The sequence below is a fragment of the Rhinolophus hipposideros genome, assembly GCF_964194185.1.
Source record: "Rhinolophus hipposideros genome assembly, chromosome: 5".
Lineage (NCBI taxonomy): Eukaryota > Metazoa > Chordata > Mammalia > Chiroptera > Rhinolophidae > Rhinolophus > Rhinolophus hipposideros.
Window position 1 is genome coordinate 58,453,412 of NC_138051.1, and position 24,914 is coordinate 58,478,325.

At 52.0% G+C, this 24,914-nt stretch overlaps 1 protein-coding gene across 1 annotated transcript in view; it reads left to right on the top strand.

The window, feature by feature from the left end:
- SMAD3 (SMAD family member 3) overlaps nucleotides 1-24,914 on the top strand; it is a 117,447-nt gene that overhangs the window by 86,928 nt on the left and 5,605 nt on the right. The window contains exons 2-8 of the mRNA XM_081047430.1: nucleotides 3,860-4,053; nucleotides 4,222-4,353; nucleotides 5,612-5,686; nucleotides 8,639-8,689; nucleotides 18,454-18,666; nucleotides 20,821-20,958; nucleotides 23,452-23,596. Coding sequence (XP_080903556.1) covers nucleotides 3,860-4,053; nucleotides 4,222-4,353; nucleotides 5,612-5,686; nucleotides 8,639-8,689; nucleotides 18,454-18,666; nucleotides 20,821-20,958; nucleotides 23,452-23,596 — 948 coding nt within the window. The remainder of the gene's footprint in view (nucleotides 1-3,859; nucleotides 4,054-4,221; nucleotides 4,354-5,611; nucleotides 5,687-8,638; nucleotides 8,690-18,453; nucleotides 18,667-20,820; nucleotides 20,959-23,451; nucleotides 23,597-24,914) is intronic.

The window sequence follows — 24,914 nt, forward strand, 5'->3', positions numbered from 1 at the left end:
AATATTCCTATTTTCGGATTGCAATATCTTATCTCCCTAGTAGTGTTTTATTTTGCTTGGAAGTTTTCTTCTCCCCGCATTGTCTCAGACTTCCCTTTTTACCTCCTTCTTGTTTCTTTCTCTGTGCCTCCTGTTAGAGGCTTTCTTTAAATGGCTGGGGATTCTGGCTGTGCATTCATATTTGAGTAAGACAATAAAAAGCTGCTTAAATGCTCTATGTATGGAGATGGAAGAGAATTGTTGGCTGGTGTGCTGTCCTGTAGTCTTGGGTGAACTGGCAGGAACAGGGCCATTTTGTTGGGGGGAATCCTCAAATGTCAGGATTGCAGGCGTTTTTTGTGGACTGGCTGTTTGATTTATCCATAGGAGGGGATGGAGGCACAGACCATCAGTCACTGTCCTGGGTACCAAGTGAGCAAGGGAGCCTTCATGAAATCCTTGTTCCCGCACTCATTTCACCTACACCCCCAGCTGTGACCTGGTAGCCTGGTCCAGAGCCTGCTGTCTGGTTTATTTTCTGCAGAGAGCAAACCTGTCTCTCACAGGATTGGGAAGGCCCTGTTTGTGGAGGCTGAGGGAGGGGGGCTGTGATCTGACTGCCTCTTCTATAGACTTTCAACCCCCCCTCCTGTTTTCAGCTTCGTTTTGAGCCTCCAATTCCTGAATCTTTCCCGGCTTCTGAGGCACAAATGGAATCACTTTTGTTGGCTTCCTCTGATAGGCACTTGGTTTCAGCTCACTCCCCTCTGCTAGGTCTGTTCCCATTCTGCCATCTGCTTTCTACTTTTGTCTGCTCTGTTCCCCTAGTCATTGTGTTGCGCAGGACAGAGATAAATGCATCCATTCAGTTTGTTTTATTTGACCAAAGGATGCATTTTACCCTTCTTCCCCCTCCCCCCTCCTTTCCCCTTTCTCCTGCCCCCACCATCTATCCCCTGCCCCTCTTTTCTTCCCCTCTCCCTCCCTGCCACCATCCTCTTCTACCCTCCCCCTCATATCTTCCTCCTCCTCCTTTTTCCCCCTTCCTTCTTCTTTGCCTGGAGCTTTCGGTGCCATAAGTATTCCAGTATATAGGCAACCTCTTCAGGCCCTGAGGGGAAACAGTCCAGTAATATAGAAAGGATTGGGTAAGGAATCAGGAAACTGAAGTTGTCTACCTACAGACATGACAAACCTTCCATCCTCCTTCACTCCCCACTTGACTCTCCTTCCCATCCCTTAGCTATGAAAACCATGATGACCACATCACAGCCCCGCCTCACGCCTCACCTGCCCTGTGCCTGAGCTTCGTGTCCCACTGGCCACCCCATTTCTGCCCACTCCATGCCTTCTTTTCCCTTGTAAGTCCCTGAGCAGATGTGAGGCCCTGGCTCCACTATGGATCTCGGTTGAGTGAGGGGCCTGGCTGGTGTCCTGGGTTCTAGGGGTTCAGAATGTGAAGGCCGTGAGTGTCCTTCCTCATATGGAATGCCCGGAGTCTCCTGGACACACACAGCATCCTGTCCCCTCCACTGTCCCTTCCTAAAGACTGAGGCCTGGGTACAGGGCTGATAGGAACTTTCGCTCATTCTCGTAAGCTTTCTGCTGCGTGGAAGCTGAGATCCTTCTCCTGTGTTGTGCACCATCACCCCTCCTCCTGCTGTGTTATTATTTTTAAAGCAAGAGAGCACCCCCTTCCATCAACCAGGTGAGGGTGGAGGGGGGGCTCCGTCCACAGCCCCATTCCTCCCTCGCTGCCAACCTGTGCCTTTCTCCTCGGCCTCCCTCTGCAGAGGCAGCTACAGATGTCCAGCTGGTCCTTTGTTGGGGGCTTTTGTCAGACACTGAAGCGCAAATATGTCCACTTCTGTGGGCACTCAGTGGCTTTGCAAGACAATGGGAACAGCTGAATGATGGTCTGTCCTCTGTCCTCACCACTTCCCACTCTCCTTTCTCTCCTCCTCAGCCCCACACTCACCCCATTTATCCAGGGCTGGGTTTGGAGAGTGGCTGTTGTCATGTGGAATAATAACACTCATTGGTTGGTGTTTCACAAAGCACTTTGAATTGTATACACAGATGCAGTAGTTCAAGGGGATGGGAGGATGTTTCCATTTTACAGGTGAAGTAACTGAGGGTCCCAGAGACTTCATGACTTGCCCAGTACCTCACAGCTAGAATAGTAGGACTCCATGTAGACCCAAGGTTTCCTGACTCCGTATCTGGCAGTCTTCCTTCTATACCCCAGGAGCGAGTCTGAGACTGTCCTCTGCTTTCTGCGTGGTAATTACTGTTTTTTTGGCTGTTAGGGGTTCCTTGGTCTGAGGCCCTATGGGAAGGAGGTAATTACATCCTTTGAGATGCCCTTAGTCAGCAGTTCCCGTCAGTCCCTGTGACAAAGCCCAGCTCTGACCTTTGTCTATCCTTCCCTATCCCCAGGCTAGTGGCCTGGAGGGTTTGATTGGATTCCTCTGTTTCTCTCTCTTTGGGCGGTGCCTCTGATTGCATCTGGCTAGCCCTCCCTCAGAGTGCCCCTAAATCCTGTTTCTTCAGGCACATGGGTGCCCTCAGTCGTATGGGGGCAGGGAAGGAGAGCTTGCAAATGCCTCTCAACCAGACCCACCCAGTTGTTAAAAAAAGTCATGCCCACCACTTTATCCCTAGTGCCACTCATAGTAGGAACTTATGAAATATTTGTTAATCTTTTATGTGTGAGTAGAATCTCCTCGCCTCTCTGATACTGGATGCCATCTGAAATTCCACCTCACTCAGAAGCCCCCTACCTCCCTCCTTTACTCTTGGCCAGCAGTGTTTCTGCCACTGGTGACGTCTGTCCAGTGGCACTGTGCCACCTTGCTTGTCCTGCAGATCACCTGGAGAGTTTATAAAGAGGAAGATTCTGATTTAGTAAGTTGGAGTAGACTCTACCTTTTAAACAAACTTCTGTGGACCCATGCAGCTGGTCCAGGGAACCACACTTTGGTTTAGCCTGAGAGGTGCCGGGGTGGGGTGGGGGTCACAGCTGCTCAGAGGCCAGGTCGTCAGAGAAGACAGAGTTTGTACAGAGACAGGGCACCGACATTTTCTGTGTGTTTGGCACAGCCGGGCTGGGACAGTTGTGGAACTAAGTGTGGTGTGGAGTCGCACGCTCCGTTCCTGCTCAGCCCATGCATGGCCCCGCAGGCCTTCGCTCTGAACTAGAAGGGAGCTATGGATGGTGACACCTGCGTCAGCATGCAGACGACCCTCAACTGAAAGGGACTCCTGAGAAGTCTGCTGTATAGGCTTTTACATTTAAAAGTCCCTTGAATGTCCTTTTCTCCTTCCCTGCCTCATCTAAAAAAGAGAGGTGTGGTTTTTTTTTACCTTGTTTTCTAATGTGCGAGGGAGGACCTGGGTGAATGTTGAAAGAGATTAGAGTTGGTCTGTGTGCTTTGTAACACCTACACCCCCATCTTCATGTTCTTACCTAAATAACTCATTTTCTTGCTCAGCCCTGTTCCCCCTGCCCACCTCCACTGGCTTGTGGACCTTTTCAGGGCACCATTCAAGTGCCATTCCCTTCCTAGTGAGGAGAGTGGGGGCGGGGCTTGGGGAGATGGAGAACTCACCGCAGGGCCTGGTGCGCTCACGGCCCACTCTGCCAGCCTGGGGAGGCCTTACCCTTCCTGGGTGGGCCTCTGTGCTCTTCTCCTGGGATCCCTTCCAGCACTGGTTCTCTGATCTCCAGGCCCTCGGCATCTGAAAGAAAGGAGGGGCGGGGAGAGCTTTCTGAGTCTCTGCCCAGCAACCTCGCTGGGAGCTGCAGCAGGCGGAACTTTGGAGAAGGCAAGCCAAGTCCACATCACTGTCTCCTTTTTGCCCCTCCCCATCCTGGCAGGTCCTTGGATGGCCGACTGCAGGTTTCCCATCGGAAGGGGCTCCCCCATGTCATCTACTGCCGTCTGTGGCGATGGCCCGACCTGCATAGCCACCATGAGCTGCGCGCCATGGAGCTGTGTGAGTTCGCCTTCAATATGAAGAAGGATGAGGTCTGCGTGAATCCCTACCACTATCAGAGGGTAGAGACCCCAGGTATGCTCCCCTGCCTCTCTGTGGGGTCTGCACACGTCACCGCCTCCCCCTCTTTCTCCCCTTTCCTTTTCCTGAGGGAGGGTCTGCAGTGTATTGGGGGGGTACAGGGGCTTTGGTGCCAGGCAGGCATCAATGCCAATCTGCCTCTGCTCTGTCTCCACTGGACAGTTCTACCTCCTGTGTTGGTTCCACGCCACACAGAGATCCCGGCCGAGTTCCCCCCGCTGGACGACTACAGCCATTCCATTCCTGAAAACACTAACTTCCCCGCGGGCATCGAGCCGCAGAGCAATATTCCAGGTAGGTACATGGCAGTGCAGACCAGCCTGGGGATATGGGTCCTACTGCTCCAGTCCCCACTCGGCCCTCCCGTCACCCCCTCTCTGCACACAGCCTGGACCCTGACTCAGAACCACATCCCTGTTGGGAGAGGACCCGTGGCCTTGGCTCCCTGCTCACTAATGATGCTTTTCTTGGCATGGAGGAGCAGCGGCGTGACCCTTCCGCCCGGCCTTGGTGCAGTCATTTATTTTGGAAGCGGAAATAGCAACGCTGTGTTCCTCTCACCGCCCTTGAGGCCTGGGCGGGAGTTCAGGCAGAATCCCCGATGGTCTGGGGGCTGCAGAGGCAGTGGGTGCACCCTGGGCCAGGCAGCAGTGAGCAGAAAGCTGGCCTGTAAGTCAGCCTGCTGAGCGGTTACAGCCTGGGTGGGGGTTGAGGCCCAATTTTAGTTTTTGCTCCACAGGGAGAAATGGTCTCCACTGTCAAAGAGTGCAGATGTTTTTAGAAGCCCCTCATTTACATGCAAATAATGTGTGAACCAGCAGCACTCTCCGAGTCCAGAGAAACGCTTGGCAGCATTTGGGCTGGTCACCATGCACGGACTGCGGCTGCCCAGTAACTTCACTGCGTTCCTTTCAGAGCAGTCTGGTTTGGATGAACCTTCACCCCGAGTGAGTGTACTATGCTGAGGTTGACCACAGGCCTGTGTGCGTGGGTCACAGCATTCAGGGGAGACCCACTTTGCACAGCCGGCCTTTGCAGATTCTGCACAGGTAGCATTGGTCTCCAAAGGGCAGGTCACCTGCTCTGTTCATTCAGCAAATCTTAGCTAAGTCTGTCAGGGCGGGGGGCGGGGTCATTCAAAGAAATAGATTAGTCTCTGCTGTCACTGCACGTGCAACTCACTTGGGAAGCTAAGACAACTGCTAAGGAGACAGCAAACCCAAAGGCACCTGCACGGGAGTAGATGGCAGAGCCACAGTGGGGTTTGAGGTGGTCGCCCTTCAGAGGACAGAGATGGGCAAGGCCGAGGCAAGTCCACAGCTTCCCTGGAGGGGTGAGCTTCAACCTGACCTTGAAGGATGGGGAGTAATTAGCCTGGCAGAGGCTGTAGGAATAGGCATGTCAGACTCGGGAGCTGGATGGTGTGAACCAGTAATGATCAGCCTGGAGGTGGAGGGCATGGTGGTGTGACTATGTGATAAGTTTGCAAAAGGTCTCTCGAGAGCTGAACCACGGAAGCCATTTAATGCACCACCTTCCTTCTGGTTCCCAGAAACCCCACCCCCTGGCTACCTGAGTGAAGATGGAGAGACCAGTGACCACCAGATGAACCACAGCATGGATGCAGGTCAGAGTCTCAAGGGGGGGGTGCTCATAATCCCAAGTGCTTGCCCTCTCTCTGTCCCTCCACACCCCTCCCTCCGTCCCTCTAGCCAGTATTTATAGAGCAACCACTCTGTGCCAGGCACTGTGCCAGGCGCTGGGGATAGAGGAGAAGCCTGAGCTGCTTACAGCTTGTGGGTGAGACTGACAAGACAAGTAGTAGTTACTGTGCTGTCTTATATATGCCCCGATGGAAGATGCCACATGGCCTCAGGCGCACAGAGCAGGGCCACCTAACCCAGCCTGGGGAGGAGGTGTTGGGGGCAGAGCAGTACTTTACAGTGTAGGTTTTTCTTGAGTTGAATCTTGGCGATGTGTAGGTGTTGGCCAAGCCATTGGGCAGGCAAAGGGTGTGCCAGGCAGAGGCATGGGGGTAAGGGCAGGAGAGTCCGGCGAAGTCTGCAAATGATAAGCACTCAGTGTGACCAGAGAACCAGCTCCTCCAGAGCAGGGACAGACGAGGGCATGTCAGTCAAGACTTCAGGAGTTGGGGGGAGGGGCCGATGGGGAGCCACTGCAGGCTTTCCGCAGAGTCTGTGCCTCAGTGAGATGTGGCTGGCAGTAGGGTGGAGGGTAGCCTCCGTCACCAGAAATAGTTCCGGAGAGCCTGAGTAGAGGCAGGGTCTTGCCAGTGGCCAGTGGAGGTCCCTGAAGCCTCTACTCCTGTGTGGTAACCAAATGTGATCTGTGGTTCCTACTGTGGGGGACCCAGCCCAGTTGTCTCCAGTCACACCTCCAGATGTTCCCGCGTCATTTATTATGGGACCAAATTGGCTCCAAACCAGCAGCTTCTTGAATTGAACCCCAGCTGCCACATGGAATGTGCACTGCGCTGTGTGCGGTTGGGTGAGGAGGAGGAGGGAGCCAAGCAGATGTTCCGTTCCAATGCTGGCAGGCATGCCTTGTACCCACAGAGCCACTAGATGTACCAAAGCCACCTGCCTTGCACACAGCCCCAAAGAGAGTGTGCAATTCCTGAGAAGGACAAAAGACATTCACATGTTCATTGTAAGTGGAGTTGCTTGATACCTAGCCTGGGCATGGCGGCACTTTGGGGTTTAGCACCCCCTCCCCCAACACACGCCTTGGATGAGCGGCTGACAGTGTGAACCCAGCTGGAATGCATTGAAGACCTTCCTGTGTCTGACGCCAAGTGGCCACGGCTAGCCTACAGCTGTTAAATGCTGGCATGGGAAGCAGGCCAGCTACGCAGCGTCTCCCCAGATGCTGCATTTCTTCTCACTCTTCCTTCTCTGGTCCTGCTTTGCTGCTCTTCATGTGTGTGGAATGAGTGCTATGAAAGAGGCGGGTCTGTATATGGTCCAAGCAGTGGCCTTTTTGCCCCCTCAGCTCTCGGTTCTTCGTTCTGCTCCCTCTCCTTTCTGCCCCATGTTTTCCGTCCCCTGTCCCTTCTTCCTCTGTTCCCATAAGTGTATTTGCAGGGCCCTCTTGTGAACGTTAGTGATTTATCCAAAGTAGACACAGGGCTTTGTGGACGCCAGGCAGCCTGTGGGTGGGTGGGTGGCAGCTCCTATTTAGTCCATGTTCCTCGCTCAAAGTTGTTCGTGTGGAAACCAGTCCAGTTGCTCATGGTCCAGCTGTTCGTGGACAGTTGACATATGGTGATGTCCCAGTTGGAGCCCAAGGATCACCTTGTCCAGCCCTGTGTCTCCCGCCCCTAATACACACGCATGTCCGTTCAGATCAGTGAGAAGGTCCCACAGCCTTCCTGGGTCTTCATAAGCCATTATAAAGTAGGAAAGTAACATTTCTTGAGTGCCTAGACTGTGTACCAGGCATGGTGGAGGCATTTTTATATGCACGGTCTCACTTCATTTCCACAAGTCACACAATAGATGGTATTATCCCCATTGTATACCTGAGGGAAAAAGTCAAGGCTCAAAGAGGTTAAACCACTTTGCCAAAGTCCCATAGCCGATGTACGGAGGCACCCTGTGGTGATTTGGAAGATCTGCTTCTTCTGGGACTCTTCCCCATCCCCGGATGGATTGGGTGCTGGGGGAGAAAAAGAAACCTGTGGCAGGAGCAGGAACAGATCCCTAGTAACAGCTCAAGGTGGCATATGCCTGAGGTCCAGCTTCAAGGACTGGTAGATTTCAGGGTAGAGCTGGCCCCCTCCGGGGCTGTTAATAAATAAATAATTCTCCATAGCCCCATGTGCCCAGTGTTGCTCTGTGGAAAGGCAGCCACTTGGTTTTCCAGAAGGTTGATGCTATGTGGGCTTCGTTTTTTTGTGTGTGTGTGTGTTTTTTTTTTGCTTTTTCTGGGGGTGAAGGGTAGAGGGAAGATAATAGAGTAGAAAGGACTGGGTAGGTTTGGACTTTTTCCCACATGTAGCATTATGTCTTGAATAAAATGTCAGTCTGGTCACTGTTGGATTTCTAAGGCAGTTTTCAGGAGAAACACAGGGAAAGGTCTGCATTGGTATTTCCAGGTGTGTGAGCCACTGAGAGCAGTGACTGGTCACGTCTGCCCAGCTGTGTGGGAGGGCTAGCTTTCGCTGCCAGGGTCTTTGAGCAGCTGGGGGAGGGGGCCTTCCTCTCTCTCCTGCCCCTCTCATTCTCCTGGAAGGCATAGTGAACAGGGAGGGTCAGTGTGGTGTAGGGTCAGTGTTCCTTAGTTGGGAACTTAGCAGCCCTGGGCTCGGGTCTCAAGTTGTGACAGAGATTTTGAGATAATCCACTCATCCATTCGTTCCACAGATGAAGAACCTGGGGTCCGGGAGGGAGAATACGGGCAAAGATATGGCATTAGACCTTCTCCTGGGCTGTGGAGGCTCAGCCCAGGGTTTCTTCCTGCTGTGTTGAGCTGCCACACCTCAGTGTGAGCAGTCAGTAATTGGGCTCTCTGGCCAAGAGTCCTTTATGAAGTCTAACACCTGTGTCTCACCTCGCAGGTTCGCCAAACCTATCCCCGAATCCGATGTCCCCAGCACACAGTAACTTGGGTAAGTGTTTCCTTGTCCATATGACTGTAACCTCCTCCAGCTGCAGTGTTGGCTGGTGTGGGGAGGGGGTCCTGAAGGTGAGTTTCCAGCCCCAACTCCCCACCATTGGCCAGCTCAACCATCCCATCAGGTTTCTGGTTACAGGGACTTGAGAGTCACCCACAGAAGGGGAAACCTGAGAACATTGGTGGCAGGAAAGGCAACCATATGTCAGGTTTGTGTTTCCCCTCGGCGGCAGTAAGATGTGCGTGAGTGAAAATTCCCCAAACCTCACACTCAGGAAACAAGGGTCTCTGGTCAGCCAAGCCTCCTTCTGTGGTTGGAGACAAAGCCATGGGCAGGAGTGCAGACTCCAGCCCCTGACTTTTGTAGACTTGTTTCAGAGACTTGCTTGGATTTTCATCTGATCATTTCATCTTACAATGATGTCGCTTTTATTTAAAACAGCAACATGTAAGGAATTTGAAACAAAGCAAAATTGCCCACCGTCTCTTCACCCCAAAACACTATCTTTATTTTGTTGCAGTCCGTCTGATGTTTGTGGATCAGGCATAGGCATGCGTGTTTTGCCATTGAGATCAGAGTACATATCCACTTTTTCATTTTTTCTTCTCTCTCTGTTATTTTGCAAACACATTTCTGTATTTCGATGCCTCGTTTATCATTTTGCATTATCTCATGATGTTTTGGAGCCGCTAGGCCATCGTTTCCACACCCTTCCCTCAGTTGTGGTACTTCTGGGTCAGTGTTTCTGAGATTCGCTTTTCTACTCCAGAGCAAACCTCAGCTCTGGTGTGGGGCCTGCAGAAGGGCTCAAAACAAATGAAATACCCATTCCGTTTTTATTGAGGGGAATTTTTTATGTGCTTGTCTGGTAGTTTTAAAAAAATGCGAGTTTGATTTTGTTTTGGCCTTTATTGCTGGGGTTTAATGTGTGGCTCAGGAAAAGAAATAGTTAATATCCAAGCTTGGCAAATCAGAGGGGATTGGCCTGGCTTTTGTTCCCAGTTGTTTCCAGTCCATGACTGATAGCATCAGATGAAGAAAGTCATCCTTTGGAACATTGGGAGATGCTCGAAAACCCTTTAATATGGGCTGACAAGTGGGCATTGTGAAATGTGACTTTGGGGGATCTGTTTTAACATCTTTGTAAAAAATCCTATCACTGTGAGTGTTGGTTTTTGCAGAGGGAAGGTCAAATTCCTGATGTGAGAGGACTGATAGAGTTATTAAAAACAAACTCTGAAGGCTAGAAGCTATGTTAACACTTGAGAAATTAAAGGCCGTGATTGTGAACTTGACTCTGGGCTTTCTGCTCTTGTGGTCGGCGGGCTTGGATTTCATTTTATCCCACCATTTTACCCTGCCATGTGCACTGCAACGCTTGCAGTAGACAGGCTTTGGAGCAGGCACTCACCTTCAAAACTCCGCCATCTGACTCAGTAGTTCAGACTGACAGTTGCCCCAGGTGGCACCTTGCTGTGCATTTCCCTCTGGATAGTGTGTACGAGGAAGGCAAGATGGCTCTCAAACTTGGACTCAAAGCGGTGTGCCCTGTTGATGAAGTTCTCCCTCCCTGCTGCTCTGATCCTCAGGCCTCTTGTCTGAGGGCTGAGAATTCTTAGGTCATTTCTTCCAAAGGAAGGAACAGCCCTGGAGCCTGGCAGGCAGAGTGGGTGCCACTCTGCTGGAAAGATCTGAATGGGGGGACGAGTCAGTGGACGAGTCAGGGTTAGGATTCATGATGAGACATGGGTGCTCACAGGCCTAACTTCCTATCTGCTTGATGAGCTCTCACACCCTCACCTTCACCTATTTAGAACTGTTGGCTTCATCCCACTCATGCAGTCGCATAGGCTCCTGGCATCATAGCTGGAAGGGAAGGAGGTGATGGTGATAGTGATGGCAAACATTTCTGAGAACTTACCATTTACCGAATGTGATTCAGAGTGCTTCATGCCAATCTTCATAACCACTGTATAAGGTAGTGGTATTGTCATTTTTCATTTTGTAGATTAGGAAACCAAGGGGCAGACTGCTTCTCCCAGGTCACACAGCTAGTAAATGGAGAAGCTGGCTTTGAACTCAGGACATTGGGATCCAGAGCATGTACTCCCGTCTGCAGCAGGACGCTACCTTGCTGGGTCATTTAGACCAGCTCTCCCTTCCCCATCAACCTCATTCAGAATAACAGGGCTCAAGAAGGGCATTGATTAGCGTATAATTGGGGAAACATGTCAGGTGGAGGACCCTGTGTCACATGTGGTCCCTGGATGGGAGCCCTGCCTACTTGCCTGTCTCTTCCTTATTTGTTCACGAGGCATTCCTGCCTGGTTGCTATGTGCCAGCCCAGGTGGGGGGGGATTTGAAGAGGACTCACGGACCCTGCCATCAAGGTGCTTATGTCCTGGCTGGGATACATGAGGCAGGACTACACCTAATTATAAAACCAGAAGTGGGTGTGGGTGAAATGCCCTGAGGAGTCAGAGGAGGTGATGATGGCATTCCGGTGGGGATACGCACCATGCTTGCCAGTGTGTCCTGTGTGTCATTCATTCAGTCCCCACCGGCTGAATTCCCAGCATGTACAAATGCTGGAGTTCCAGAGCTGCGGAGGAGTTACAATTTGGTGGAGTGGCTGGACGTGTCTGTGTCTGTGGTGCACTGCCAGATGCCCAGGGAGCAAGTACAGAGGAGGGAGAAACTGTATATGCCAAGGAGGATGGTGCCGGGTGGGGTGGGAAGCCCTCAGAGTTGTGGGACGTGTGTGAGCTGGACCCTGCCGGACATGTGGGATACCGTGAGGCAGAGAAGGAGGGAAGGACACTGTAGATGGAAGGAATGGCATGAAAGTCCAGGGGGAGCTCTGAGGACAGCTGGCATTGTGCTTGGTGGGCACAGTGAAGTAGATGAGGCTGAGAGGGCTGGTGGGACACTAAGGAAAGAGCCCTGAGTGCCATGCTTACTCATAGAGTTAGCTCCATCTTGCCTACAGAATAAAGTCGTTGGTGGGTTCTGGGGTGTGTGTGTGTGTGTGTGTGTGTGCATGCGCGTGCATGCGCTTCATAAAGATTACTCTGTCCACTGGAGGAAATTAAATTCTAGGGGAAATTATTGGAGGCCTCCCCAAATACACACACACACACACCACCACCACCACCACCACCACCACCACCACCACCACCATCACCACCACTAACAACAACAACTTAGGCAGTGGTAGCACTGAGAGATGCTGAGATGAATGCTTTAGAAAAATGGCAGCTGGGCCAGGAGAGGGCATTTGAGAGAGAGCCTTGGACCAGCAGGATTTATTGATCAGCTTTAGCTGGTGAGGCCTCTTAACTCAAGCAGGACACCCAGGAGATGAGATGGGTTTGGGTTGGAAGAAGACGGGGGAGTTGCCTTTGTTTAACTGAGTGCAGAACCAGCAGTCAGGAGAGAGGCACAGATTTGGAAGCCATTAGCGCGTGTGACAGCCTTTCCCAAAGTGGGGTCAGAGAGACAGAATTTTGTTACTAAGTGAGTTTAGAAAATCTGTGTTGTACCCCCTCGTGGGGCGCCCAGGGCACTGGCATAGTAACACCTCTGAGAAGTCCTGCAGAAAGGGTGCCTGTTTGATCAGCCTTTCTCCCACCGACGCGACCACTGTTGGAACACTTTCTCTTACAATCCCATTGACCATTCATAGATCTCATTTTGGAAACATTGATGAAGGTTCGGCTGAAGTCAGGGGAGTGGATGAATTCAGCAGAGAGGGAGACCCAGCTGATGGAGCCCCCCTCAGGGAGGGACAGGGGTTAGGGAAGTGGCTGAGGGTCAGGTGGAGGATGGGGCCACAGCACTCGGTGGGGAGGTGGGGAGGGAGGTGCTAGGGCAAATCCTGCAGAGATGCAAAATGAGATGCAAGAAGAGGCCTTCAGTTTGACACCAGGAGTTCAAGGGCATCCTTTGGAGAGCAGGTATGGGGAGAGGTGGAGGCTGAGGTGGGTCAGTGGTGAGCTGAAGGGCAAATAAATGGTGGGGGTGGGGAGGGAGCAGGTGGCAGCAGCTTCTGCATTTCTTCTTCTCTGGCCTTTGTGTCCCAAATGGCTGGAGGATAAGAGGCACATAGTGAGTTCTTCTAGAGAAAGATGGGGAATTTCAGGACATCTGATTATTTCTTGTAAAGAAATTATTATACAAAAAAAGAAATAAAGCATAAGATATCTGGCTCCTTCTTCATTTCCTCCCCACTCCAGGCAATAGGTCAGGCTTCCTGCCACAGTAAAGCCACTTGTGGTGACTTGTGGGATCCCCAGTGTGTGATAAGAGAGCCAGCTCAGCCTCCTGCCAGAGGCTCCCAGCTACCCCAGGGCTTTGTTTTTCAGGGAAGGGATGTGAGCAAGTGATGTTCCTGTTATTACACATGGTGCTGGATGAATCACCTGGAATTTCCTAAGCATTTAAGTCAGAAGGATTGGGGCAAATCGAGGGGAAGGAGGAGGGAGGTGGAGAGAGAAAAAAAGATAACGAGCTGGATCCTGCTGGCGAGTAAGTTGTTCTCTGCTTTTGAAGTGAGACATTTCAGGATGGGCCTTGGCCAAGGGAAACAAGGTTCCAGGGAGTACCCTGGAGCAGCAGCTGAGCTGGAGCTTAAGGAGGTGATGGTTTCCCAGAGTGCCTCAGGCAGAGGCACCTTCCACTCCTGCAGAGAGAGAGAGAGGGAGAGAGGGAGAGAGGAGAGAGGAGAGAGGCCAGGGGGGCCTGGCAGTAGGAGAACCCCTGGCCCCTGACAGAGAATGGCGATCCAGGTTACAGGAAAGGTGTCCAATTTCAGGTGTCTTCGGTTGCCACACAAGGCTTTTTTTTTAAGGCCTCCTCAGCCTCTGATCTGTAAACTTGGGAAATCACAGGCATCGTAATGACAGGAAGTCAGCTGCCGCTGTACCCTCATATTTCCAAGGGTTCGGCTCTGAGACTTTGCCACTGTTCTTGGTCTCAGTAAATTGGTCCTAGGCTGAAGCACGTGGTGTTCTTTCCATGTACACCTTGGTGGGTTGCCCTCATCCTTAGTGAGGTAGGTCGGAATTGATGTCCCAGCTGCTGGGACACAGCTGGCCTGGGTGCATAGGAAGTAACCCTGAGGTACACAGGTGGCTCATCCTGCGTGGAGGGGTGAGGCAACGTTTCACAGGCACGTGAGCTGGGCCTTAAAGGTTGGGGATGGGCAGCCCAGGCAGGGACCAGCAAGGACTGAGATCTGCATGAAGCACATGGGGATGGAGCATGGAGACTGCTGGACGGAGGTAGAGCGGCTTCCACAGTGAGGAGGGCCCAGAGGAAGCTAGTCCATTTGGATTTGCCCTTTAGCCCTGCAGTGTCAGTGCTGCTAGCCTTTGCCCGCTCCCCGCTTTTGATTTATAATAGAAAGTTAATTTCCCCTCTGGCCTCCCCCCCTCCACCCCCCGCCTTCTTTACCGGATTTGGATTTCTTGCACATGTTTTTAATAGGCATCCCTTAATCCAAGTGTTGCCTTCTGGGTTTTATTCTGTTTTCTTTTCCTTAAACAAAACAGAAAGTCTATGCCAGCTTGGAATAGTGCTCAAAACTGAAGCCAGCCAATGTGTAAGGCTGGCAGGGGGCCAGTCATGAATTAAGTGCCCCATGCCATTCGAGAAGTCTGGCCGACACCACGTGGATGGGGGCGGGGGGCCGAGAATGGCGAGAGCTGGAGGTTCCTGTGTCTCCAACACCTCTGCTCCAGGAACAGAGATTAGCACAGACTCAGCAGTCTGGCCGGGAGCAGGGCTGTTTGAAGGGAAGGACTTGGGCACTTGCCCTTGTCTACTATTCCAGGTGTGCCAGGTCCTTGGCCTGGAGAAGCAAAACCACAACCCATCTGGGACAAGTCACCTTACCCCGATAAAGTCGTCCTCCCACAAGAGCCTTTGACTGGCATGTCGTCAGGTCCTTTTCAAGAAGCAACCTTATATAAAATCACTTCTGCATTTGTGGGGAAACTCTTGGAAGCAGGGCTGGCTGGCTGGCTGGCTGGATTATTGATGTGGGGGAGGGGTTACCACCTGCCAGACTTCTTTTAAGATTTAGTGCTAGGACAAGCTTTGTTTCCCTCGCAGAACTAGTAAGAATAGTCTGTCCACCAACCAGACAGAGCCTTGTAGTATAGTGTGCTCCCTTTTTGCTTTGTCTGCTAGGAAGCTCAGAGCAAGCTGAGTGTTTTTCAGTAGCTATAATTTCATGGGTATCCCATTTATAGTCTTCTCTTTTCCAAGGTCCTGACTTTTTTGTTTCTCTTATACTTAACTGTGATGTGGATAAGTCCTTTGGTGGGAAAGAAATGAGGGCACATGTGCAGTTTAAAAATAAAGTACCATTCAAGGCAGAACCCAGAGGTGGTAATCCTACTTTCTGGTCTGCAGCTCCTCTTGGAGAAGTGCCTTGAGGAAGCAGCTGAGGGATGATGGGAGGGAGTGGGGTGGAAGGCAGAGCTGGCTTTTAGTTGTTTGCAGAGAACAGTGAACGTGTGGCTGAGGGTGCTGATCCAGTTCTGAATGCAGGTCAGCTTGTCCAAACAGCCCTCTTTGAAATGGCAGCCTTTAGACTGTCTTGGCCTGATGGCACTGCTTCCCCAAACCAGCATCTTCTTAATTACGTGTCAGGCGCCTGCGTCCAGTGTTTTCACAACACTGTCCAGTGTGTGTCTGCAATTACGGGGATGTTTGGATAAGGGCTCAGACCTACTTGGGAGGGTCTCTTGAGCTGGGACTCTAAGCCTCTCTCGGATTCTGAGCCGTCTTGAAGCCCACACTTCCCCAGAGTGAGGTCCTGGGCCCCTTGTCACCCACCCGATGGGTGGCTTTTCTTCTTCTAGCAGGTGGGCTGTGTCAGTGTGTGCTTGGGAGCCTAGCTCTCTCTTTGCTGCCTGGACTAAGCCCAGTGGGTGCTGATAAGGCTTTATAATTTGGGAATGAGGGCTGTCTGCTGTTCTATGTTTTGCTGGGGAAGCCTCGGCCAGCCCTGATTTGCCTCATCAGGCTGACCTGTGCCCAAAGGACAGTGACTTAGATGGTCTGCTTTAGATGTCTTCCGGTACACTGCAGACTGGGAATCCGAGGCTAAAGAGAGAGGTCCCATTTCCAAGGCCACACGGCGAAGTCAGCAGAGTGAGCCTGTGGGCAGTGGTGGCCGGCAGCCCTTCCCCAGTACCTCTTGCCCTGACATGCTGCCCGACCACTTCGAATGCTTGGATTACACTTGGATTTATTTTTTTTTAAGGTTTCCAAAGCAACATTGCTCACATTTTAGTGACCACATTGTTTAGAATATAGCTTATCTCATTGGAATGTTGAGGTATCTAGCAAAGCCTGAGCCGGATATGGCTGACGTGGCTCAACCCAACCTCAGGGGCACAGGCCACAGGCCTTGGCCGCTGCTGCCCTGTCACCCCCCTCCCCCTCCCGCCCTCCTTATCAGATCTCCTGCCTTCCCTCGTCTTCCCTTGCTCCACTCTGGGAAGAGAGGAAAGGGGCAAGGACACTCTGCCCCTCTTGCAATGGAGGTCAGGACAGGAAAAGGATGTGCTCAAGGTCAAATAATCAGTTATAATCGTTGACACCGTCTCTTGAGTGCTTGATGCACGCCCTTCATTTCATGTGAGTTATCTCAGTCCATCCACAAATAGCACCTCGTAGTAAAGAAGATTCCCCCTCAGGTGGCTGGGGGCGGGGACGTGGGAGCTGAAAGTCAGAGCTGAACTGGTTTGCTCACAGTCACACAGCTAATCCGTGCTGGAGCGGAGAGTAAGCTCGGTCCACCTGGCTCTAAACTTGTGCTCCCTGGCCCGGTTAACATCTAGGGCAGTAATTTTCAACCAGGGGCTGTTTGTCCCCTAGAAGTACATCTCGCAGTGTCTGGGAACATTGTCACAGCTTGGGAGGGTGAGATGGGTGGGCGCTACTGGCATCTTGTGGGTTGAGGCCAGGAACCGCTAACCTTCCTATCATGTACAGAATCGCCCCTCCCCCCAAACGAAGAAGTATCTGGCCCAAACTGTCAATAATGCCAAGGTTGAGAAACCTGAGCTTGGTGTCCTAACCCTCCAGCTGACACAGTGGGTGTGTGTTGAATACAGGGCTGTTCTCAGCCTGTAGTTCCTCCTGGGGTGGTAGCAGTCTCTTTACCCTGAGAGGGAATCACGGGTGTAGACCCCGGAAGGCGATCAGGACCACTTTGCTCTGCAGAGGGTACCAAGCCCCTCTCAGGACAGCTTCTGATTTTTCTCTCTTGGGCTTTACACACTTTCAGAAGTCTGGTGGTCTTGCCCTTGGGTGTTGCCTGAAAGGCAGTGAACAGGGGTCTCAGGCCAGTGCTGAGACGTAGCCTGGCCAGCCCTTCCTGTCCCTTTCACCAGCTCCCACAAAGACATGCCCTAAGTAACCAGGAGGCTCTGAATATATATGAGCCAGAGTGAATGATCCAGGCTGGAGGTCCGAGGTGGAGGAGGAGTGAGAATGAGCAGGAGACTCCCTGATTCTCCAGCAAATGGGTGGGATTTAAGCAGGCAGAAAGCAGGATGTGGTAGGACTTAGCTCTCCCAGCCCAGGCGGGAGAAGTGCAGTGCAGAGAAGTAGCTGGAAGAGTCTGGAGTGCTGGGAAATTCTGTTAGAACATGGGGCATTGATGCAAGTGAGGAGTGATGAGGGCTAAGAGGACGGACCTGCTGGGGTGCGAGAGGATGCCAGGATGGGCAAGAGGGGGGCCGGGGGGCCTGAGCAGCAGTGGAGCCCAGAATGGCTGGAGGTGACAGGAAGGCTAGGCACTTACAGGAAAGGTGACATGGGATCACATGAGGGGAAACCTCTATTTCAAGGGTTCCCAACCCTTCTGGGAAAGAGAACCAATCCCTCACAAGATGGCAATTTTGCTGTGAGGAGACCTTGATTGAGACCACAGGCTGACAACTAGGACAAGTCCAGAGTTTCTTTTAGGTGAGCTTGGATCTTAGCCACTCCAACAGATAGCATCTGGATACATCTGGAAGATAGTTTCTATAATAAGAGATACGGACGCGGTCCCTGTGCAGACAGCGCCTGGGGCCTGTGTGGCTGCCGACACTGAACACAGCATTGAGCCCCCCTGGGCTATGCCAGCCTCGTCATTTTACAGGCTTGGATACCGCTGCTTGACAAGCTAGGAGACTGCCCAACACCAGGCAGAGCCAAACCTGAAAGCCCTGATTCATGGTCTTCTCACTCACGTCATCTGAATGTGATACATTTTAAACAATACTAAAATATTCAAAAAAAAACAAAAGATGAAAGCCCTTTTGGAGGCAGAGATCAGCATGGGTTACTTCGAGGACCTTGGAAGAGAGGCTGGGAGGTGACTGGTAGGGGACGTGCCTGACTGCAGTGGCATGCTGGGCCTGTCCCGTGGGTTTGCCCACTGCTGGTTGATGCCTGGCCCTCTGCAGGTTTGGCCCAGCTCTTCCCTGAAGACTGCTTCAACCTACGGCCGGGCCAGGCGGGACAGGGTTTTTGTAAGCTAAAACTAAATGAAGTGTGGCAGGCCTGGTGGAATGCTTCTCCAGACACCTAGTAATTTGTCCCCTTGGATCCTGCAAGTGCTATACAATAAAAGGCATGAGGGCAGGGATTATAATACCCTCTGAGAGGTGGAGAAACAGTCTTTCACAACAACATCCAGGGCGCCCCATGGGGCCTGGGGACCCCACTGACCCGCAGCCTGGCCTGTCTCTTAGACCTGCAGCCTGTCACCTACTGCGAGCCGGCCTTCTGGTGCTCCATCTCCTACTATGAGCTGAACCAGCGTGTTGGGGAGACATTCCACGCCTCGCAGCCGTCCATGACCGTGGATGGCTTCACCGACCCCTCCAACTCAGAGCGCTTCTGCTTAGGGCTGCTTTCCAATGTCAACAGGAATGCAGCTGTGGAACTCACGCGGAGACATATCGGTAAGGGGCAAGGGTGGCTGCATTTCCCCATTCCTCCCCACCCCACGGCCACAGCCCATCCTCTGCACAGAACCCAACGCACCTTCTGCTGGGCATTGGGGAGAGGACTCACACCCCCACCTCCAGCCCCAAGTTCTGTATTGTCTTATTTAGGGTCAGACAGGTAGAGTTCAGGTTGTTTGGTCATTCTCACTCAGAGACACATTGTCATCTCTGAAAATTTGAAAGCCATAGAGGAAAACACTTTTTTTAATGGGACAAGAAAGGTAAATCTACAGGAAAGGCAACATATGCAATTCTCTTAACAAATATACCCTTAAATTACCAATAGGTGGGTAAGTAGGTAATTCGTTTTGGAGGAGTGATCTTTTGTTTGTTAATTTCATGTATGATTATTCTAGAAAATGTAGAAAAAGTAGGAAGTTTAGACTTGCCCACTGCTGGGGCACCAAACCAATGCTGCTGACGTTCTGTCTTCTAACACCCAGAATATAATAAAAGATCGCTTAGTTTAGGGAAGATGAAACCTTAATATTTATTACTTGGTTTGCTCATAAAATTATCATGCTAAGGGTATTCATCATTTTGTGATCCAGAGTAGCTTAGAAGGGCCATGTAGACATGCAGTGGGGTATTCTCAGACATGGCCCAGAGTCCCTGGTGTGGGTCGAGGGCTCCAATGCCAAGAGCAAAGCCAGGAGCTGGGCAGGGCAGCAGGGCGTCTGACCCATTGGACCCCTGCTCGTTTGTATTGTACCTCGGGTGTTCAAAGAAGATTCACCTGAAGAGAGGATTTTTATAGTTTAAGAGAAGAAAAAATTGAAAGCTGTGGGTCTAGGCTGGTGTGCTTGTTCTCCAGGGAATAATCTGATGCCCAGAAAGGGGCAGAGCCCTGCAGGGGCCACGCAGCAAGTGTGACACAGTTTAGTGAAACATAGCCCATCGCTGAGCTAACATCCTTCCCAGACGGCCTCCCCATTTTTCTTTTTTTGTCTTTTTACCTTAAAAAAGATATTCATCCTGGGTGGCATACACAGGTTTTGCTGATTCTCTTTATACTTTTCTATATTTTAAAAATATTTCAAAAATTACCATCACAAAATAAATGTTTTTGTTCTTTTGGTCTGGGGCCTCCCACCTCCATCTCTGCCCCCCACTCTTGATGGACATAACACTGCAGCCCCTCTTAGGAACCCCAAGTCCACCAGCACCCTGTACATCCATGAAATACAAAGTCCTATAACACGGAACCAAGAAGAAACGGGGAGCAGGTGGGGGATGGGACAGTCGTGGGACGAGGAGACAGGGAGAGCCTCCAGTGGCCTGTAAGTCTGTCACCTGGTTTCCATCGCACTTGACGTTGTGCTTGTAAAGTCTGGCTCCATTTTCCAGCCCTCAGGGCCTCTTCCCCAGGAGTGGGAAGAGAGCCCTTCCCACATACACAAGAAGGGGGACATCCCCTGGCCGCACGGAGAGCTCCTTGTCAGAGTGTTTATGTAACTGCTTAAATTGCAAAGCCAATTTAAAACTAATTTTTGTCCATCTGGAGTGGATTTCAGAGATAAAAGAGAAGTAAATGATATAAACCTATGGAATGTTTTAGAAACATGCATCGAGGGAGAAAGGTACAGGGGATGGCACTAAGCCATCCCTGCAGTACAGGGCTCCCGGGGTGTCTGCTGCCTCAGGAGGAGCTCTGCACGTTTACTGAATGAATTTCTGACTCTTTGAGGGGAGGGGACCTAGTAGTAGAAGCAGTAGCAGCTGACACTTAGCAGGCACTTACTGTGTGTCTCTCACAACAACCCTAGGAGGTAGGTATTATTCTTGTCCCCATCTTAACTGAGGCTCAGAGGTAGAGTAACTGGACTGAGGCCCATGGCTGGTCAGAGGCAGAGGCTGTCATGGAAAGGTCCCTCATGCTCTTTTCTCTGGTCACCTGCCTCCTCCGGCTTAAGGCACCCAGTGGTGCCCATCATCCCTAGTGTGGGTTTAGGTTTGGGCTCTGGGTCCCATGTGCCTTTTGAAGCTGGCAAAGAACCAGTCACTTGGAGCCATCAGCTGCTGCTCTGCCCCCTTTGCTCGCTGCAGCTGGCCCGAAGGCCACCGTGTGGGGCCGGGCTCCCTGGTCCGGTCTGACCCAAGTCTCTCTAGGGCGCGGTGTGCGGCTGTACTACATTGGAGGGGAGGTCTTCGCAGAGTGCCTCAGTGACAGTGCAATCTTCGTGCAGTCCCCCAACTGTAACCAGCGCTATGGCTGGCACCCGGCTACCGTCTGCAAGATTCCACCAGGTACTGTACCTACACACCCGCCCCTTCCCGAGGTCCTCTCCCCTGGGATACTGCAGAGGTTGCTGTGTTGTCTTTTTTCTGACCTTTCTCTTCATCGGGGTTTGCATTCTCAACCTGGAGGTGCTTCGTCTGGGTTTTCTCTGTGCCTTACTATTTGACGGTACCCTCCCCGAAGCAGCAGGAAGCAGACGCAGCACCTGGCGCATCTGCCCTTGACCCGTGGGTACCGGCTCGGTGCCCTGTGTGCGTAGATGCTCAGGCAGCTCCCCCCTCCTTGCCTTCCTCCGTTCTCCCTCCCTCCCACTAACATGCACAGCATGCAGTGCTCCTAGGCGTGGAGGGGTGCGGGAAGCCCTGCTGCTGTCCCCATAGACTTTACAGACCAGCTTAGTGTACAAGACAAAGACATGAATGGGTTTAATACAAGGGAGGGTGCTAAGCGTAGATGAGGTGAGCAGCATAGGTAAAGTGCTCTCGGCTCCAGGGGGAAAAACACATTTAACTGTAGGGATGGATCAGGGAAGTCTTCCTGGAGGAGATGCATCAGGCATTGGGTGATAGTGGGGTGGGCACCATGAGGGCATTCCGGGCAAAGGTCCTGAGGTGATGGAGGGCAGGGCACATATGGGCAGCACTCGGGCTGGAGGACAGGCTGTATAGAAGACAGTCAGGGGAAATGTTTAGAAAGCAAGACAGGCCATGGAAGGACATGATAAAGATTTGGTTTTACTCTGGAGAACTGTTGAGGGTTTTCTGAGCAGGGCTGATGAATTCCACCTGTACTCTAAGAAGGGGTGTCAGGCTGTACCCCAGAGGATGGCTTGGACAGGGCTAGGCCTGGGTAGCAGCGCCTGGCAGGAGGCTGATCCCATCTAAGGCCTCTTTACTTAGAAATCCAAGATAGGAAGCCCCAGCCAAAGCCCACTTCTTACATGGCATGCAGCCACTGGGCACGCAGCCCGTAGAACGTGGACTGTGACTGGCTGCCATGTGTGGCCCAGATCAGGCCCTTGACTAGAGCCTGTCGTTTCGTGCCCACTGAGTAGCAGATGAGGGTAGAGTGGGGGGCCATGGGCAGGTCAACTTAAGAATGCAGACAGTCTGAAATGATAACAGTGCTCTACGTTTCCAGAGCATTAGGTGGTTGTGTCTACAGAGTACCTTCATATCTCTGCTTTCACTTAGTAATCTCCAGTTATTCTGGCTCTTCAGGTGAGGGCACATGTTGAGACAAGTTCAGAGAGGTTAAGCCACTTGCCCAAGGACACACAGCTACTAAGTGGCCAAGCCAGAATGAGCCTTGGACTAACTGTGACTCCTGAGTCTAATGCTCCTCTGTTTTTGGCTCAGCTGGAGGCCAGAGCCCACTTTTGGCCCTACCTCACCACACTTCCCCTTGGAGAAAGCCAGAAGAGGAAGCTGGGTTGCATTCTTGGCTATTTGCCTACTCCCTTCCCTAGCCCTCCCCACATCTTTTTGGTGAGGGCTGAGTTGGCTCTGGTGGTGTTTAGCTCATGGAATGTCAGCGCTCAGGGTCCTCCGAGGCCAGCCCCTCATCTTATAAAGGACACAAAGGCTTACAAAGAGAAAGTGACCAGCCCAGAGTCACACCACAAGATTAGGAGCCCAATGTCGGCTCATTAAATGTCACCTCAGCTCACCTTTTGGGCATTTCCAGCATGTGCTTTTGTCTTTATTTTTTCTGGTTGACACATTCCTGGCACTCAGGTGGTAGGACTTCAAACAAGAGGTTTATTATAAACTTTATTTGTGCCTTTCTCTAGTTTTACTGCCTGGAGGGTTAGACACGCACCTTTGCTTTGCTGTGAATGTCACCGTGACCCAGCCTTGTGCCTGGAGGCCAAAATGTGGCCCAGATCTCTCGCTCCCACCTGGCCCCAGCATGAGGTGGATTCATCAGAGGGGCCTGGTGGGAGATGCCCTGGGACTGTGTGCTGAGCTTCCTGATGGAATGGCAGGCTGAGTAGCCTTTCCGCTGGCCTGTCTCAGTCAGCACTCGCTCTGTGGCATGGCAAGGTGGTCATTCTTCCCCAGGTGGTCGGCCATACCCCACGCGGCTGTGCGCATGTCGCTCGGGTATCTTACCTCTCTGTTCCCTGGAGTCCTGCCTTGGCCCCTTTACCAAGGGGAAACCATCTCCAAACCACTTTCCTTATTCTTGGTAGCCTACTTGACCAGTCTTTCTCAGCAATCCCACAGCTCTAGGAGCTGGAGCTTGCAGGCCGGTGTTTAAATCTCCCCCCTCACATGTCAGCTGTAACCTCCCCCCGCCACCGTGGAGGTGGCGTTGGCTTCAAGGGCAGGGACCAAGTGGGCCTGTCCCTAGCATGTTGCTGAACGTGGACTTTGTGTACCACTTCAGCCGTGTGAGTTACGCTGTCTGGGTGACCCAGGGATGGCTTTAGCCAGGAGGGGAGCACCGGACATGTCCGCCCTTTGTCCCTACAAGCACTGTTTTTGTTCTGTTGGCAGGATGCAACCTGAAGATCTTCAACAACCAGGAGTTTGCCGCCCTCCTGGCTCAGTCCGTCAACCAGGGCTTCGAGGCCGTCTACCAGCTGACACGCATGTGCACCATCCGCATGAGCTTCGTCAAAGGCTGGGGGGCAGAGTACAGGTCAGGTCTGGGGGCCGCAGGTCCCGGGGTCCAGGGACTGCAGGAGAGCAGGGGCTCCTCAGAGGCGAGCTATGCCAGCCCTCGCCCAAAGAGCTGAGGCCGAGGATCAGAGAGAGGCCTGGCAGAGCCGAGTCCCACTAGATAAGGAAGAGCTGAGCAGTGCTGGCCCAGCGCCTTACAGTTTCTCATGCGCTATAAACACACGTGCTCCATGTCACCCTCACCACAACCCGGGGTGGGGACATTGCATCATCCCCGTTGTATGGGTGAAGGAATTGAGGCCCAGGGAGGGAAAGTGACTTGCCCGAAATCACATCATTAGTGGAAGGGCTGAGCCTAGAACTCTGCCCTGTTGGTTTCTTCCTCATTGTTCATTTTGGGCAGATGGGTCTAGAACAACCCTCTCCAGGGAGTTAAGTTTTCATCTCCATGTTCCTTCCCTCCTCTGTGGTTCCATCTCTGACTTGGGTGACCCTGAGAATCTAGAATATTAAATAACTGATAAGCAGGGAATGGAGGAGGAGATTTGGGTAGTCATAAAGAAACAAAGTCTACTTGCTGGGGAAAGAAATGATGTCTTTTAGAATTTCAGATATCAGCTTAAGCCTGACACTGGCCAGGGGTCAACGTGTTGCCTCTCAGAACTCTCTGATTTGGGCTTCGAGAATCCAGTCCCTTCTCTTTCACACCTGAACAAGAGTTTCCTGAGAGGCAGGGCTGTGTGCCCCTCCTCTGGCTCCACTCAACCCCCACCCCTAGCTCCTGAGGCAGACGCAGAGGTACCCACACATCAGCGGGAGCCCGCGCCTTGCAAGCTCCTTTCCCCTTCTCTTCATTTTTCCAGATGTTTGGAATCCATTTTGTTTTGCAGTCATTCTGCACCCGAGCCAAACCCATTTCAATATTGGCTCTGGGCCACTGTTTATAATGAAATCCAGATGAGCATGACTTATGGAAAGTCAGATTCTCATTAGAGGGTTTCGGTCCGTAAAATCCTCTTCTTCCATTTACCGTATTTTAGCTGCTGTTCCTGTGTCTGCCCCACAGTGCCAGGGAACATAGCACCTTGGTCTGTGGGCATCTCTCTGAAGTCCAGAATGAGTGACCCATTGAGCAATCCAAGTGCTCAGACCTCAGGAGAACTTACAACCCGGTTAGAATGGCCTGAGGTTAGCCCAAAGGCCTAGCCCAAGGGATGTTTTAGCCCACCTTTCAGCCCTGGCTGAAATCACTTAGGGAACAGGGGTTGAAAGGTTAGAAAATTAATATTTTTTTTAGTGGGGAAGGGAAATATGTAAAGATGGATCCAATGGAAAAG